The following is a 16,952-nucleotide window of genomic DNA, read 5'->3' as shown; positions in this document are numbered from 1 at the left end:
CCCTGGGGCCACAGATTTCTTTACTTCTCGGGGGCATTCGCTGTCGTCTCTTTATTGATCCACGAGAGTCTCACCTGTGGCTTTCAGCCGCATCCACATTGGAGAAGCTCCCGACCAATCAGAGCGTGGGGGGGTCTATTTGCTTTGGGTAACAAACCTTGTGTTTGATTTGCCCTAAAAGCCCCGCTGCTCCCGTCTGACCCGCGCTGAGTCCCTACAAAGGAATCAATTTCCCACCCAGCTCCGTCTGAATCGAACTTAAGTTTTACTTTACTGAGAGGGTAGTAGATAAGGGGAGCAGCCTCCCAGCAGAGGTGGTAGAGGGTAATACAGCATGCATGGGGTAGACATATACGGCTCCTGAATCTAAGAGGAGCCGGAAGGGGCCGAACTAGCAGCAGATTGCAGGCTCTATGCGTAGCTCGGACTGACCAATCCCTGACGGAGAACCCAGCAAGGGGTTAACCCCCCAACCCTGCTGTAATGACCGAGGGGCCCCGGGCCCGCGTCGGGAGTCGTTCCAAAAGCTGCCTTTGCCCCTGAGCGAAGGGCAACAAGACCGCAGCGGCGCATCACAACATCTCCCCCCTCCGCAGCGAGCGTTAGCTCCGTGGCCAAGCAGTACAAGCAGCGGCTATAAAACACAAGGCTTTCCGTCCTTTATTTATTGTGTTTATACTAAAAAAATAATAAATACATGAGAAACGGCCAATAACTGAGGCACTTCACAGCCGCTGGCGACACGCTGGGACCCCCCTGTGACATCACCCGCCGCGTGACATCACCCGCCGCCCCTCCCACAAGGCACAGAGAAAGGATTTCCCCCGGGAACGTACCTGAACAATGGGGGCAATAAGAAGGGGGGGAGGGGGTTCCAGCTGTCACCATGGATACAAATATATAAAAAACAAGATTGCCTGGTCTGTAACGACGCAAACTGGGGGCGGCACCGGGGCAGAACGCGGCACGAGCTGCCCCCCCCCCCGTGGGGCTTTCTGGGCGTACCGGCCCCCAGGGGGCGTACGTTACAGAGCGATCGCGCATGTGGGTACATCATTCTCAATACTGTAATAAAAAAACATTAAAAAGAAATACTTCATAATGATGGGGCCCCCGGGGGCCCCGGTACCGTCAGCTAACAGGATACATGTGCGTGTACATAAAGGCAGGTTCACAAACCATGCGTACAGTTAGTGTTTTAGTGACCCAGGGGCCCTGCCGGGGCCATGGGCAGAGTCCACCCGGCCTCCAGATAACAGGCAGAGGAAGTCGGGCCCCGAAACCGCCCCGTTATTTCTGTTATACAGGAGGGCAAGGGCCATAGAACGCCCCCCTCCCCCCGCTCACTCAATGAGGAATTATTCTGCATTAACTAACAAAGGCACTAGGAGGGAACCCGATTATTCCTCCCCACTCACATGACGTCGACAAAGAACTCGCTGGGGTTCCCCATCGCCATGTGGAAGGACTGGCGGCTGGCAGTGAGCTCAGGCGGGACCGAGGCCAGGTCCCGGACTAAGGGTTGTGGCCCCGGGGGCACCGAGGAGGGTGGGGGGAGCGGGGGTGGAGGCATCATCATAACCATCATGGGGTTATAGGAGAGAGGAAGTCCGGGTGCGGGGTAGGAATGGAGAGAAGGAGGGTGATGATGAGGGCGAGAGGCAGTCGATCTCTCGCTGGCCGCGCTGCTGTTTCCTCCGGCTCTCCTGCGGCTGCTGCGGGTAGAATATTCCGACTCGCTGCCGGAGCCGGACTTAGACTCCGCCCCCGCGCCCCCGCCGGGGCGCTCATCTTTCTGGACGCCGTGACCGCCATCACTGCGAGTGGAGCCGCTGCTGCGACTGCCTGCGGGGGGAGGGGGAGATCGTTAGCGCCATCTACGGGGAGGACAGAGCGAGTGCCGCTCGCCCACCCACACCCCCCCACAACACCCCCCAACTCACCTTCACTGTGCTGACTGCCGCCGCTGCCCACGCCGTAGCTGTAGGAGGAGAGCTCGTGGTAGGCAGGTGGCTGCGTGCTGTACGGATGGGGGGCCTGATACTGATACGAGAAGGTGGGGAGCAGGGGCCACGGAGACGCTCCAGGAAGTGGAAGAGGGGCCAGCGTGTCCTGGTCCGAGGCGCCGCTGGAGCCGTCGTTGTCATTCAGGGACAGGTTAGCCATATCTGCGACGAGAGGAGAGAGCAGTGAGCCGGCGGCAGGACGCGGTACGTAGAACTTATTCCCCTCCCCCGGCTGCCTCCCGCCCAGCCCCCCCGGCTGCCTACCGCCCGCGTCGCCCTGCAGGGGGCACACTCACAGTTCTCGCAGCTGGTCAGGTCCCCGAAGATGTAGTAGCACTGCTCGGAGAACGTGATCTTGTTGACCGTGTGGCGGATGAACCCCGCTTTCAGCAGATTGCTGGCGAACTTGCGCGCCTCCCTGCGGTCCTGGAAGCCCTCCACGTGGTGATAGAGCCAGTCCACCACGTCCGAGCCTGGAGAAGAACGCGGTCAGAGACTTTACTTCCTATCATGGAGCGCAAGCGGCCCCCGGGGGCCGATCCGCCGGCACCACAGGGTCCAAGCTACAAGCTGCAGGGTCTCACCTAGGAAGGCGTTGGGGATGGTGATCTTCAGCCACATGCGATCCCGAACCTCGAGGCCGGACTCCGGGGAGGCCATGACCTTCACGACAGACGCCAGATCCGTGTGTATGGACAGACTGAAGAGCGAGACAGCCGGGCGAGACACTGCGGGGGGCACAGAGAGGGGGGCTCAAACACACCGACTGAAAGAGGGAAGGGGGGCCTGAAACACACCGACGGAAAGAGGGGGGCCTGAAACACACCGACGGAAAGAGGGGGGCCTCAAACACACCGACGGAAAGAGGAGGGCCTCAAACACACCGACGGAAAGAGGAGGGCCTCAAACACACCGACGGAAAGAGGAGGGCCTCAAACACACCGACGGAAAGAGGAGGGCATCAAACACACCGACGGAAAGAGGAGGGCCTCAAACACACCGACTGAAAGAGGGAAGGGGGGCCGGAGCCGGGCAGGCGTCCGCCCCGGCTCAGCACTTACACTCGGTCTCCGTCACAGAGCTGCTGGAGGTCATGCTGCTCATCGATGCGCTCCCCGGGTACACAGGGAACGATCCGCTAAGGGCTGCGGAATGGGACACCCAGGCGGCCGGGTCGATGGGCTGGATGGGCTCATCTGAGGGCAGAGAGGGGAACGTTAGTGGCGGGCGCAGTGAGGGTACACATCGGGGAGAACAGATGCCAACGCGGGGGCCACTTACTGCGGGGGAGGGTGAAGTAGCCTTGGGGAGAGGGGTCCCAGCATTTGGCCACAGTCAGGACGATGGGGCTGAAAGAGAGACCGGGGCAATTAGCGAGTGAGAGGAGATTCCCCCCGTTCCTTTTGAACTGCCCCTCCATTCCTTGGGAACTGCCCCCCGCGGCACTCACCCGGGTTTATGGACGATCTCCCTCAGGACTCTCACAGCGTCGTCGTTGCTCATGTTTTCAAAATTGATGTCGTTCACCTGAAAAAAGGTTAAGAGGGGCGTGAGGTGCCACATGACAACATGGGGAGGGGGTACATGGGGCAGCCCCCTGACATACAGCTTGAGGAGGGGGGTGCATGGGGGCAGTCCCCTGACATACAGCGTGAGGGGGGGTGCATGGGGGCAGCCCCCTGACATACAGCGTGAGGAGGGGGGTGCATGGGGGCAGCCCCCTGACATACAGCGTGGGGGGGGTGCATGGGGGCAGCCCCCTGACATACAGCGCGAGGAGGGGGGTGCATGGGGGCAGCCCCCTCACATACGGCGTGAGGAGGGGGGTGCATGGGGGAAGCCCCCTGACATACAGCGTGGGAAGGGGGGTGCATAGGGGCACCATCAGCAGGCTCACCTGCAGCAGCATGTCTCCAGGCTCGATCCGTCCATCAGCGGCCACCGCTCCTCCCTTCATTATGGAGCCGATGTAGATCCCTCCGTCCCCTCGCTCGTTACTCTGCCCCACTATGGAAATCCCCAGGAAATTGTACTTCTCTGAAAGGAGACACACGGGAGTGAGAAGGGGTCCCCAAAAACCCCACCGCCGGGGCCACGGTACCCTAATCATCTCATAACACGCGTCACCCCTCCCCCGTGCTGCCCGCTCAGGCTAAGCATCTGCGGGTGGGATGGGGGGCCTCGGCGGCTGCAGATCCGTCACGCACCCATATTCAGCGTCACCGTGATTATGTTCAGGGACATCGTGGAATCCGTGACGCTGCTGAACGAGGAGGCCTGGGGAGGAATAAGGAAAAGAGACCAGCTGACATCTAACGGCTCATGTAGATATAATATCCTACATCCACTGGACTTCATAAATTATATATGCTATTATAGTGTTATATATATATATATATATATATATATATATATATATATATATATATATATATATATATATATATATATATATATATATATATATATATATATATATATCCCTACATCCAACACTATGTTATATCATATCGCTATATAGATTTTACAATATACCAACGGCATTTATATAATCTAAATTATATAATATCCCAGCATCCAACGGCTTTTACAGATTATATAATATCCCAGCATCCAACGGCTCTTATAGATTATATAATATCCCAGCATCCAACGGCTCTTATAGATTATATAATATCCCTGCATCCAACGGCTCTTATAGATGGTATAATACCCCCGTATCCAACAGCTCTTATAGATGATATAATACCCCCACAACCAACAGCTCTTATAGATTATATAATATCCCCGCATCCAACGGCTCTTATAGATTATATAATATCCCCGCATCCAACGGCTCTTATAGATGGTATAATACCCCCACAACCAACAGCTCTTATAGATTATATAATACCCCCACAACCAACAGCTCTTATAGATGGTATAATACCCCCACAACCAACAGCTCTTATAGATTATATAATATCCCCGCATCCAACGGCTCTTATAGATTATATAATACCCCCGCATCCAACAGCTCTTATAGATGATATAATACCCCCACAACCAACAGCTCTTATAGATTATATAATATCCCCGCATCCAACGGCTCTTATAGATTATATAATACCCCTGCATCCAACAGCTCTTATAGATGATATAATACCCCCACATCCAACAGCTCTTATAGATGATATAATACCCCCACAACCAACAGCTCTTATAGATTATATAATATCCCCGCATCCAACGGCTCTTATAGATTATATAATACCCCTGCATCCAACAGCTCTTATAGATGGTATAATACCCCCGCATCCAACAGCTCTTATAGATGATATAATACCCCCACAACCAACAGCTCTTATAGATTATATAATATCCCTGCATCCAACGGCTTTTATAGATTGTATAATATCCCCGCATCCAACGGCTTTTATAGATTATATAATATCCCCACATCCAACGGCTCTTACAGATTATATAATATCCCCCCATACAACGGCTTTTATAGATTATATAATATCCCTGCATCCAACGGCTCTTATAGGTTATATAATATCCCCACAACCAACGGCTCTTATAGATTATATAATATCCCCGCATCCAACGGCTCTTATCGATTATATAATATCCCCGCATCCAACGGCTCTTATAGATTATATAATATCCCCGCATCCAACGGCTCTTATAGATTATATAATATCCCCACATCCAACGGCTCTTATAGATTATATAATATCCCTGCATCCAACGGCTCTTATAGATTATATAATATCCCCACATCCAACGGCTCTTATCGATTATATAATATCCCCGCATCCAACGGCTCTTATAGATTATATAATATCCCCGCATCCAACGGCTCTTATAGATTATATAATATCCCCACATCCAACGGCTCTTATAGATTATATAATATCCCTGCATCCAACGGCTTTTATAGATTATATAATATCCCCGCATCCAACGGATCTTATAGATTATATAATATCCCCACATCCAACGGCTTTTATAGATTATATAATATCCCCGCATCCAACGGTTTTTATAGATTATATAATATCCCCGCATCCAACGGCTCTTATCGATTATATAATATCCCCGCATCCAACGGCTCTTATCGATTATATAATATCCCCACATCCAACGGCTCTTACAGATTATATAATATCCCCCCATACAACGGCTTTTATAGATTATATAATATCCCTGCATCCAACGGCTCTTATAGATTATATAATATCCCAGCATCCAACGGCTCTTATAGATTATATAATATCCCCACAACCAACGGCTCTTATAGATTATATAATATCCCCACATCCAACGGCTCTTATCGATTATATAATATCCCCGCATCCAACGGCTCTTATAGATTATATAATATCCCCACATCCAACGGCTTTTATAGATTATATAATATCCCCGCATCCAACGGCTCTTATCGATTATATAATATCCCCACATCCAACGGCTCTTATAGATTATATAATATCCCCGCATTCAACGGCTTTTATAGATTATATAATATCCCTGCATCCAACGGCTTTTATAGATTATATAATATCCCCACATCCAACGGCTCTTATAGATTATATAATATCCCTGCATCCAACGGCTCTTATAGATTATATAATATCCCTGCATCCAACGGCTTTTATAGATTATATAATATCCCCGCATCCAACGGCTCTTATAGAATATAAATTAGAATCTCCGCAGTCCGGGGCTCCTTTACGCAGCCGAGTGACACCCAGTGCATCTGCCCCCTTACAAATAGCTAAACACTGGGGGGCCTGCGCGGAATCCGTTCCTTTACCGTATATACCGTATGTAAATATTCTTCTGTGTCCAAATCCTGTTATCGCTCTACACGTAGCGCAAGATACAAAATATCGCCCCACAGAGGGCAGTTTCCACTCACCCTCTCTAGCCGGGGGGGGCGCTGCTTGCGCCTGCGCCGGTGCCGCTTTAGGAGTCGCGAGGCGCTGCTTTGCTCCGTAGAACTGCTGAACCTGCAGATCACAAGCGATCACAATTAACAGAAATCAAAGCGACTGCACGCCAGAATTCCGACACTTTCAGAAACCGAGGACAGCGCGTCCTGTGCCCTGGGGAGGAATTACAGCCCAGGAACAAAAAAAGCAAGAGAAGAATAACCGGTCTCGGCAAAGGGTTAACAGAACGGAGGGATATTGTCGCAGCCGCGAGGCAGTCCGCTAGGGGCCGGGCAGAGCCCTCGGCAGCCGGAGACCCACCTGCTCATCGTATCGTCCTCCTCCGAGTCGCAGATGCTGGTCTCGATCTCGCTGGTGAGGAGCGTGGATGAAGATTCATAACCTGCCAGGTGACGGTCAATCCGCCCGTTAACCCCTCGGCCGACTCCTGGTAAAACAAACAGCCCCTTTTACCATCACGCCAGACCCTGCCCCTGGGGGAGAACCCACTGGGGGCACCTCGTCAACGCGTGCCGAGCACCGGCAATTGGACGCAGAGCCACCACACGACACGCCTGGCACAGGAAAGATGTGGAGCGCGCTGCTGACCCAGGGCAACATCGGACAGCCGTGTAGCCCCGGGGGGGGGGCGCCAATCCTCATTATTCCTCCAGTGACCTTAAATAACCCGGGAAACTGCCCCCAGGGACTGGATTTCTTCTTCCGTATTCAGGGAAGGAAGGATGTGGCAGTGACTGCCCCGCTGGGCTCAGTTTATTCTCTCATCACTCATCTACCTGCCCCAGAACATGCCCCTTCCCCTCAGTGTGGCCCCCCGGCCCTCACCCGACTCGCTGCTCTCCCTCCGCCTCGGGCGCTCTCTCCTCACAGACACCACCGATTCGGTCTCCGTCTCCTGATCCAGGTTCTCGGAGCTGCCAGACAGGTTGGGGCTGCGGAAAAGAGAGAGGCAGAAAATCAAGAGACCGCTCTTCCCCGGCGAGACGGCGCGCGACCTCCCGCAACTTACTGGAAGGACGGCGGACGGGAATCTCCGATGCCGCTGGTTCTCTCCGCAGGAGGGGGAGGGAGCGGGGGGGGGACCGGGGAGGGCTCCTGCCTCTGCTCTGTGATTGGAGGAGGCGGCGGCGGCGGCAGCGGCGGCTCAGGCTGCGCGTTCTCAGAGGACACCAACTGCAACGAGCAAGAAAGCCGATGACACAGACACACGGCGACAATGTTAGGGGACCCATGGGGCTGTGCCAGGGGACAGAGGGGCCCCGGGTACGGGAATGTGGCAGGGGACAGAGGGGCCCCCGGGCACAGGAATGTGGCAGACAGAGCGGCCCCCAGGCGCCGTGGCAGGGGTAGAAATGTACAGAAATCCAGAGCGGGGCAGAACTCACCCAGGACACTACGCGGCCGTTGAAGCAGGGCAACTTGGCGTTATCATCCGATATCTCCTCCTTCACCACCCTGCAAAGAGAGACAACCTCAATACAGGACACCACCGGAGAAGGGGGGGGGGGGGAGAAATACTGTACCCACCGGAGAAGGGGGGGGGGGAGACATACTGTACCCACCGGAGGAGGGGGGGGAGACATACTGTACCCACCGGAGGAGGGAGGGGGGGAGACATACTGTACCCACCGGAGGAGGGAGGGGGGGAGACATACTGTACCCACCGGAGGAGGGAGGGGAGAGACATACTGTACCCACCAGAGGAGGGCGGAGGGAGACATACTGTACTCACCGGAGGAGGGGGGGGAGAGACATACTGTACTCACCGGAGGAGGGGGGGGAGAGACATACTGTACTCACCGGAGGAGGGGGGGGACATACTGTACCCACCGGAGGAGGGGGGGGAAGACATACTGTACCCACTGGAGGAGGAGGGGGGGGAAGACATACTGTACCCACTGGAGGAGGAGGGGGGGGGAAGACATACTGTACCCACCGGAGGAGGAGGGGGGGAGACCTACTGTACCCACCGGAGGAGGGGGGGACACACTGTACCCACCAAAGGAGGGGGGGGAGACATACTGTACCCACCGGAGGAGGGGGGGGAGACATACTGTACCCACCGGAGGAGGGGGGGCATACTGTACCCACCGGAGGAGGGGGGGGGGAGACATACTGTACCCACCGGGGGAGTGGGACATACTGTACCCACCGGGGGAGTGGGACATACTGTACCCACCGGGGGAGTGGGACATACTGTACCCACCGGGGGAGTGGGACATACTGTACCCGGAGGAGGAGGAGTGGGGGGACATACTGTACCCGGAGGAGGAGGAGTGGGGGGACATACTGTACCCGGAGGAGGAGGAGTGGGGGGGACATACTGTACCCGGAGGAGGATGGGGGGGGGACATACTCTACCGGCCTACACTGACACCGCCCCTACAAAGACAAAGCCGCAGCTAAGACTCAGCCACCCCGGATGCCCCGTCGGCTCTCGCACTCACCCGAAGTCCTGGTCCATAGCCTTGAAGAAGTACTTGGCATGCCCCCGGCCCAGCGCCGCCTTGAAGTCCCGCAGGCGGATGTCATCTGCCGGCACGGGTACCTTCACCAGGTACGGCGTCTCCTCCTCGTCCAGGTGGTAAATCACCTTGGTCTCCGCCATCCTGCGGCCTAGTGGAGACCGGAGCCGCGGCCTCGAGTACCAGCCCGCACCGCCACGGGAGCCAGGCCGCCGTGTGACGTCACCGCGCACGAAGGGCGGGAACGAGAGCCGGCCGCGGAGAGGGCAAGGATGCGGATCGCCACGCCCCGCTGAAAGGCCGTAGTATGAGGGAGGGGTGTGTTCGTTGTGTGTCACGCCCCCTGACAACGGGGCCCTGAGACGTGGAAAGGGTGTCTCTTAGCATGTCCCCGCCCACTCACGAGGTACTGGGGCGGGTGGCCGGTGCCTCGCCTATAATAAGCGGCGTAGACAAAAGGGCGTATCCCGTGGAAGCCCCGCCCAACCGATGGAAGTAAACAACAGCCTACCTAAATAATATACCCCGACGTATATACCCACAATGCTCCTGACCCTGGCAATGAACCCCACTGATTTACCCCAAGGTGTCCAGCTGTGTGCCCCTGAAATGGCCCAATCTACCCCCAGCTACAGGATCCCAATACCCTCTGATCTACCCCACCCTCATAATCTGCCTCGGAACCCAACAATGCACGCCGTGCCCCCACCCCCGGTAATATACCCAGAACCCCCCAACCCCAGGGATAAGGCGTTATTAAGTCTCGGGAAATGAATGGGGGGGTTTATGATCTACCCTCTGGGGTGACCCCCACCCCCAGCCCCTCATCTCCCAGGCTGGAGGTGGAGGACATGGGCTTTGAGTCTCAGTGATAACATTACAGCAGACAGTCTGGCTTCACCTCCCAGCCGCCGCCACCGCTGCGGGCGATACATCCTCTGCGGGCGATACATCCTCTGCATTCACACAACTCAACTTACATCGTCATGTGTTCTCCGTATCAGCATCACCTACACAGATCCTGTGCAGCAGATGTGTGTCCTCAGGGAGCAGTAGATAGGTGGAGCAGCCTCCCAGCAGAGGTGGTAGAGGGTAATACAGTGAGGGGATTAAGCCTGCATGGGATAGACATACGGCTCCTGAATCTAAGACGAGACCAGCGACTGATTAAAGTCTTTACAGCAGGAGAAACGGGCGACTAGACGGGGGGGGGACGTGCCACAGGATCTCTGGTTCTTGGGGCAAGAAATTAACCATTTATAGCCCTGACCTCCCACCCATAACCCCGTTCTACCCACTGTACAGCTCCCCCCCGAGAGGCCACGGGCCAGTGACACATGACCCCCCCCCCCCCAGGGCACCACAGCCCAGACCACCGGTCCCCCCCCCCCCGATGACCGGCAGAGATACTCGGCACTACTCTACACAAAGTAACATTTATTTCTGGGATACAAACGGATTTATTACAGGGAGGGAGAAAAAAAATAAAGCTCTCGGCCAATATTTACACGGGGAGCGGAGGGGGCGCTGTGCGCGGGGGGAGGGCCGCTCCTTGGACAGCCCATTCTCCCCGCGGATGCGAGACTGGCACCCCGCTCGGCCACCCCCAGAAAACAGTCCCAGTAACGGCACCCATCTCGGGGCCCACCGCCTCTCCTCACTCTCCGTCGGGGCCCCCATCCCAAGAGTCTGTGCTCCAGCCAGGGAGGGAGCTGGGGCTCCCCTAAAAAGTCTTTCGTCTTGTGTCAAGGCTCCATCCTGGGCCCCGGGCCCCCGCTCTGACGCCCCCCCCTGCACTTCTGGCAGTAGTAGATGTCCGGAACGTTGCTCTTTCTGATCTTCGCGCAGGAAAGATGGACCCAAGTGCAGCAGATGTTACACTCGATCATCGGGCGGCCGGCAAACGGCTTCTCGCAGTAACACGTCACAAGGTCCCAAGAATCGTCACCTGGGGAGAGAGGTAACAGGGTAAAAGGAGGGCAAGCAAGGGGGGGCACGCAGAGAGAGAGTGGGGGTGCGGTCCCAAGGGGGTCACGAGGGGGAGGAGAGAGAGGGGGGGTCACGAGGGTGAGGAGAGAGGGCAAGCAAGGGGGGGGATCACGCAGAGAGAGCGGGGGTGAGGTCCCAAAGGGGTCACGAGGGTGAGGAGAGAGGGGATCACGAGGGTGAGGAGAGAGAGAGAGCGAGAGAGGGGGTCACGAGGGTGAGGAGAGAGAGAGAGCGAGAGAGGGGGTCACGAGGGTGAGGAGAGAGAGCGAGAGAGGGGGTCACGAGGGTGAGGAGAGAGGGGGGGGTCACGAGGGTGAGGAGAGAGAGAGCGAGAGAGGGGGTCACGGGGGTGAGGAGAGAGGGGATCACGAGGGTGAGGAGAGAGAGAGAGCGAGAGAGGGGGTCACGAGGGTGAGGAGAGAGGGGGGGGGGGTCACGAGGGTGAGGAGAGAGAGAGCGAGAGAGGGGGTCACGAGGGTGAGGAGAGAGGGGGGTCACGAGGGTGAGGAGAGAGGGGGGTCACGAGGGTGAGGAGAGAGGGGGGGTCACGAGGGTGAGGAGAGAGCCGGGGTCACGAGGGTGAGGAGAGAGCCGGGGTCACGAGGGTGAGGAGAGAGCCGGGGTCACGAGGGTGAGGAGAGAGCCGGGGTCACGAGGGTGAGGAGAGAGCCGGGGTCACGAGGGTGAGGAGAGAGCCGGGGTCACGAGGGTGAGGAGAGAGCCGGGGTCACGAGGGTGAGGAGAGAGCCGGGGTCACGAGGGTGAGGAGAGAGCCGGGGTCACGAGGGTGAGGAGAGAGCCGGGGTCACGAGGGTGAGGAGAGAGCCGGGGTCACGAGGGTGAGGAGAGAGCCGGGGTCACGAGGGTGAGGAGAGAGCCGGGGTCACGAGGGTGAGGAGAGAGCCGGGGTCACGAGGGTGAGGAGAGAGCGATAGAGGGGGGTCACGAGGGTGAGGAGAGAGCGATAGAGGGGGTCACGAGGGTGAGGAGAGAGCGAGAGAGGGGGGTCACGAGGGTGAGCAGAGAGCGAGAGAGGGGGGGTCACGAGGGTGAGCAGAGAGCGAGAGAGGGGGGGTCACGAGGGTGAGCAGAGAGCGAGAGAGGGGGGGGTCACGAGGGTGAGCAGAGAGCGAGAGATGGGGGTCACGAGGGTGAGGAGAGAGCGAGAGGGGGGGGCGAGGGTGAGGGGGTCACGAGGGTGAGGAGAGCGAGAGAGGGGTGGCACGAGGGTGAGGAGAGAGCGAGGGGGGGTCACGAGGGTGAGGAGAGAGCGAGGGGGGGTCACGAGGGTGAGGAGAGAGCGCGAGGGGGGGGTCACGAGGGTGAGGAGAGAGCGAGAGGGGGGGTCACGAGGGTGAGGAGAGAGCGCGAGGGGGGGGGTCACGAGGGTGAGGAGAGAGCGAGAGGGGGGGGTCACGAGGGTGAGGAGAGAGCAAAAGAGGGGGGGTCACGAGGGTGAGGAGAGAGCGAAAGAGGGGGGGTCACGAGGGTGAGGAGAGAGCGAAAGAGGGGGGGTCACGAGGGTGAGGAGAGAGAGACAAACATTCCGCAGTCCGCGCCAAGGGGTAACGGGTCGGTGGTCTTAAGGGAGGAGGCCGCGGATCTCACCTGATTCCACCATTATGTCCTCATCCATCACTTGTGTGTCTGCGTCGCTCGAGCTGCCCCCGCCGTCCCTGCTGCTCTCCGCGCTGGGGGGTGGCTGAGGGGCAGGGGCAGTTCCGAGGGGTCGCTCCCTTTTCTCGTCCTCCTCAGTGTCCGTATCACTTAGTCTCATCCCCGCTCCCCCTCGGTGCCTCTGTCGTCTCTTCCTCCGACTGCCCTTCTTCACTCGCTCACTTCCGGGACCCCCCAAGCCTTTCCTCTTACTGCTGCTCCCACCCCCACCCTGGGTCTTGGCTTTCATTACGAACGTCTGGATGGTGTTCAGGTCAGAGGTGTGGGGGGTCCCCGGCCGCTCGGAGGTTAGCGGGGGTCTCGGGGTGTCGGGAGAATCCCAGCTGTCGCTTTCCTCCGTCCTGTGAGGAGACGTGGAGCCTGGAGGGGTCCATGTGCCCTCCTGTAGAGGACAAAAGCCATAAAGTGTTATCGCCGCCCACCTGCCACTTCCTCTGCATCCCAACTGCCCAGCTTACCCCGGAGGTAGATACCACATCCCTACTGCCCCTTTACCCCGGTGGTACACACCACATCCCTACTGCCCCTTTACCCCGGTGGTACACACCACATCCCTACTGCCCCCTTACCCCGGTGGTTCATACCGCATCCCTACTGCCCCCTTACCCAGGAGGTACATACCGCATCCCTACTGCCCCCTTACCCAGGAGGTACATACCCCCATCCCTACTGCCCCCTTACCCCGGTGGTACATACCGCATCCCTACTGCCCCCAGGCCTCTCACCTCTTTGGCGGATGATGGGATGTAACCAGCGTACGCCAACACAAAGCTGCAGAATCGGTTGAAGTCCTCGACAGTCCGAGATCGTTTCTGTGGAGGCTGCGGGGTTAAAGATGTAAGCTTTAGCACTTCATATGGCAACGCAGGGAGTAACCGTGTTACAAGACACCCCCCCCAAGGCCTCATTCAGTCTCAATTCAATGTACCCCCACCCCGGCTCACTCTGACATTGTGCCCCCCACACCACACACGCTCACACTCACCTGAGCTGCAGACTTTAGATTCAACGGCGTATCTAGAGAGAGAGAAAAATAAATGTAGGATCCACCAGCCCCCAAACCCAGTGCTACAGCCCTCCAAACACCCAGCGGCTCCCCCAAACTCAACGCTACAGCCCTCCAAACACCCAGCGGCTCCCCCAAACCCAACGCTACAGCCCTCCAAACACCCAGCGGCTCCCCAAACCCAACGCTACAGCCCTCCAAACACCCAGCGGCTCCCCCAAACCCAACGCTACAGCCCTCCAAACACCCAGCGGCTCCCCCAAACCCAACGCTACAGCCCTCCAAACACCCAGCGGCTCCCCAAACCCAGCGCTACAGCCCTCCAAACCCCCAGCGGCTCCCCCAAACCCAACGCTACAGCCCTCCAAACACCCAGCGGCTCCCCCAAACCCAACGCTACAGCCCTCCAAACACCCAGCGGCTCCCCAAACACAGCACTACAGCCCTCCAAACACCCAGCGGCACCCCCAAACCCAGCACTACAGCCCTCCAAACACCCAGCGGCTCCCCCAAACCCAACGCTACAGCCCTCCAAACACCCAGCGGCTCCCCCAAACCCAACGCTACAGCCCTCCAAACACCCAGCGGCTCCCCAAACCCAACGCTACAGCCCTCCAAACACCCAGCGCCTCCCCCAAACCCAACGCTACAGCCCTCCAAACACCCAGCGCCTCCCCCAAACCCAGCGCTACAGCCCTCCAAACACCCAGCGGCTCCCCAAACACAGCACTACAGCCCTCCAAACACCCAGCGACACCCCCAAACCCAGCGCTACAGCCCTCCAAACCCCCAGCGGCTCCCCCAAACCCAACGCTACAGCCCTCCAAACACCCAGCGGCTCCCCAAACACAGCACTACAGCCCTCCAAACACCCAGCGGCACCCCCAAACCCAGCGCTACAGCCCTCCAAACACCCAGCGGCTCCCCCAAACCCAGCACTACAGCCCTCCAAACACCCAGCGGCTCCCCAAACCCAACGCTACAGCCCTCCAAACACCCAGCGGCACCCCCAAACCCAACAGCCCTCCAAACACCCAGCGGCTTCCCCAAACCTAACGCTACAGCCCTCCAAACACCCAGCGGCTCCCCTAAACCCAGCGCTACAGCCCTCCACGCATCCAGCGGCTCCCCCAAACCCAACGCTACAGCCCTCCACACATCCAGCGGCTCCCCAAACCCAGCGCTACAGCCCTCCAAACCCCCAGCGGCTCCCCCAAACCCAACGCTACAGCCCTCCAAACCCCCAGCGGCTCCCCCAAACCCAGCGCTACAGCCCTCCAAACACCCAGCGGCACCCCAAACCCAGCGCTACAGCTCTCCAAACAGCCAGCGGCTCCCCAAACCCCCAGCGGCTCCCCAAACCCAGCGCTACAGCCCTCCAAACACCCAGTGGCTCCCCAAACCAGCGCTACAGCCCTCCACGCATCCAGCGGCTCCCCCAAACCCAACGCTACAGCCCTCCAAACACCCAGCAGCTCCCCAAACCCAGCGCTACAACCCTCCAAACCCCCAGCGGCTCCCCAAACCAGCGCTACAGCCCTCCAAACACCCAGCAGCTCCCCAAACCCAGCGCTACAGCCCTCCAAACCCCCAGCGGCTCCCCCAAACCCAGCGCTACAACCCTCCAAACCCCCAGCGGCTCCCCAAACCCAGCGCTACAGCCCTCCAAACCCCCAGCGGCTCCCCAAACCCAGCGCTACAGCCCTCCAAACCCCCAGCGCTACAGCCCTCCAAACACTACAGCCCTAACAGAACATTACGGCCCTCATAACATACGGGAACAGCCACAGATACAACCTGTAAAAGCCACCCCTCGTCTCTACCATCTAACTACCCCTAGAAGCCACCCCTCCGCCCGCTACCTAAACCTGGCTCACGAGCTCACCCCTCTAACCCTGTTCTTAACCCCTTATACTTTTAATAAGTGCCTCAGCCTTTATCCTCTGCCCCGCAGTCTCCTGCAATTGCCCCTGGAATCCACATGCAACACATCCAAGTCCCAGAGCGCCCCCCGAAATTAAGGCTGCGGCCCCCGGACCGCGCACATGCCCGCTCCCCTTACCTTCCGGGCTGGGCTCCCCCACCGCTGCCTCCAGCATATCCGGCTCCAGACACCCCTTCAGGGGCAAAACACGGGCCTTGTCAAGTAAGTCGCTCAAAAACTACCCCAACCTGGAGCAGCAGCCACCGTGAGAAGCAGCAATGCGCCCAAAATACCCCAACCGAGTAGCCCAGTCCACGTCCTAAAGCGCCCCTGGAAGCGGCCCAGGTTACCCAGTCCTGTCAGTATATGCCCCTACCCCGGTATCTCCCCCTCCCTCTCCGCCGCTCCCCGGCCGCCTGCTCGCCACGCGCACTGTCTGCTGGGACGTGTAGTTCCGCTACCTGCGCAAAGCGTCGTGGGACTTGTAGTCTATTAGAAAAAAATGCACTGCACACGAGTCACATCTAGAAAGAGCGGAAAACTACATCGCCCAGAATGCCATGCGCGCCCAACGGCACAGTGTCCGGCAGCCCCTGCGGCAGCATCGAAGCTGAGAGGCCATTCAGGCTTACTGCGCATGTCTATCAGATGACTAAGTTCCCAAAGCGCTGATTGGCGTCGATGGCGTGGGTGTTCATGGGACTTGTAGTTTCGTGTAGGGTTCGTACTTAACGTAGGCTACACACGGTAAAAGGCACCGGAATGTTTGTAGAGGGGCTGCTGGGGCGTTAAGGGTCCACATGAAACCAACAACGCCTAAAGGGGGACCCTCTGGGGACTACTCGCAAAAAAGTGAGCCAGCCCTGTACAATGTATAATTCAACATGCGAGAGCTCACTAATTTATCTATACATTATATAGGGGGCCAGCTCACTGATTTTTCTA

General features: G+C 57.7%; 2 protein-coding genes across 2 annotated transcripts; both read right to left on the bottom strand.

Moving 5' to 3' along the window:
- Nucleotides 1-1,006: 1,006 nt before the first annotated feature.
- On the bottom strand, nucleotides 1,007-9,670 carry DVL2 (dishevelled segment polarity protein 2). The gene is made up of 15 exons (XM_053462299.1): nucleotides 9,394-9,670; nucleotides 8,332-8,401; nucleotides 7,956-8,119; nucleotides 7,772-7,878; nucleotides 7,247-7,373; nucleotides 6,913-7,003; nucleotides 4,214-4,283; nucleotides 3,904-4,043; nucleotides 3,457-3,533; nucleotides 3,288-3,355; nucleotides 3,068-3,202; nucleotides 2,591-2,734; nucleotides 2,303-2,479; nucleotides 1,944-2,168; nucleotides 1,007-1,845 (listed from the first exon to the last, which is right to left on the bottom strand). Exons 1-15 carry the CDS (start codon nucleotides 9,552-9,554, stop codon nucleotides 1,415-1,417), a joined length of 2,187 nt encoding a protein of 728 aa, XP_053318274.1. The 5' UTR covers nucleotides 9,555-9,670; the 3' UTR covers nucleotides 1,007-1,414.
- Nucleotides 9,671-10,833: 1,163 nt separating this feature from the next.
- On the bottom strand, nucleotides 10,834-16,391 carry PHF23 (PHD finger protein 23). Its single transcript, XM_053462912.1, has 5 exons — nucleotides 16,146-16,391; nucleotides 14,063-14,094; nucleotides 13,803-13,898; nucleotides 13,009-13,459; nucleotides 10,834-11,359 (listed from the first exon to the last, which is right to left on the bottom strand). Exons 1-5 carry the CDS (start codon nucleotides 16,180-16,182, stop codon nucleotides 11,157-11,159), a joined length of 819 nt encoding a protein of 272 aa, XP_053318887.1. The 5' UTR covers nucleotides 16,183-16,391; the 3' UTR covers nucleotides 10,834-11,156.
- Between the last annotated feature and the right edge of the window lie 561 nt (nucleotides 16,392-16,952).

The sequence above is a fragment of the Spea bombifrons genome, chromosome 4 (assembly GCF_027358695.1).
Source record: "Spea bombifrons isolate aSpeBom1 chromosome 4, aSpeBom1.2.pri, whole genome shotgun sequence".
NCBI classification, from domain to species: Eukaryota; Metazoa; Chordata; class Amphibia; order Anura; family Pelobatidae; genus Spea; species Spea bombifrons.
The sequence above is the reverse complement of the archived record's forward strand: the minus strand, read 5'-3'. Positions and strand labels throughout refer to the sequence as shown.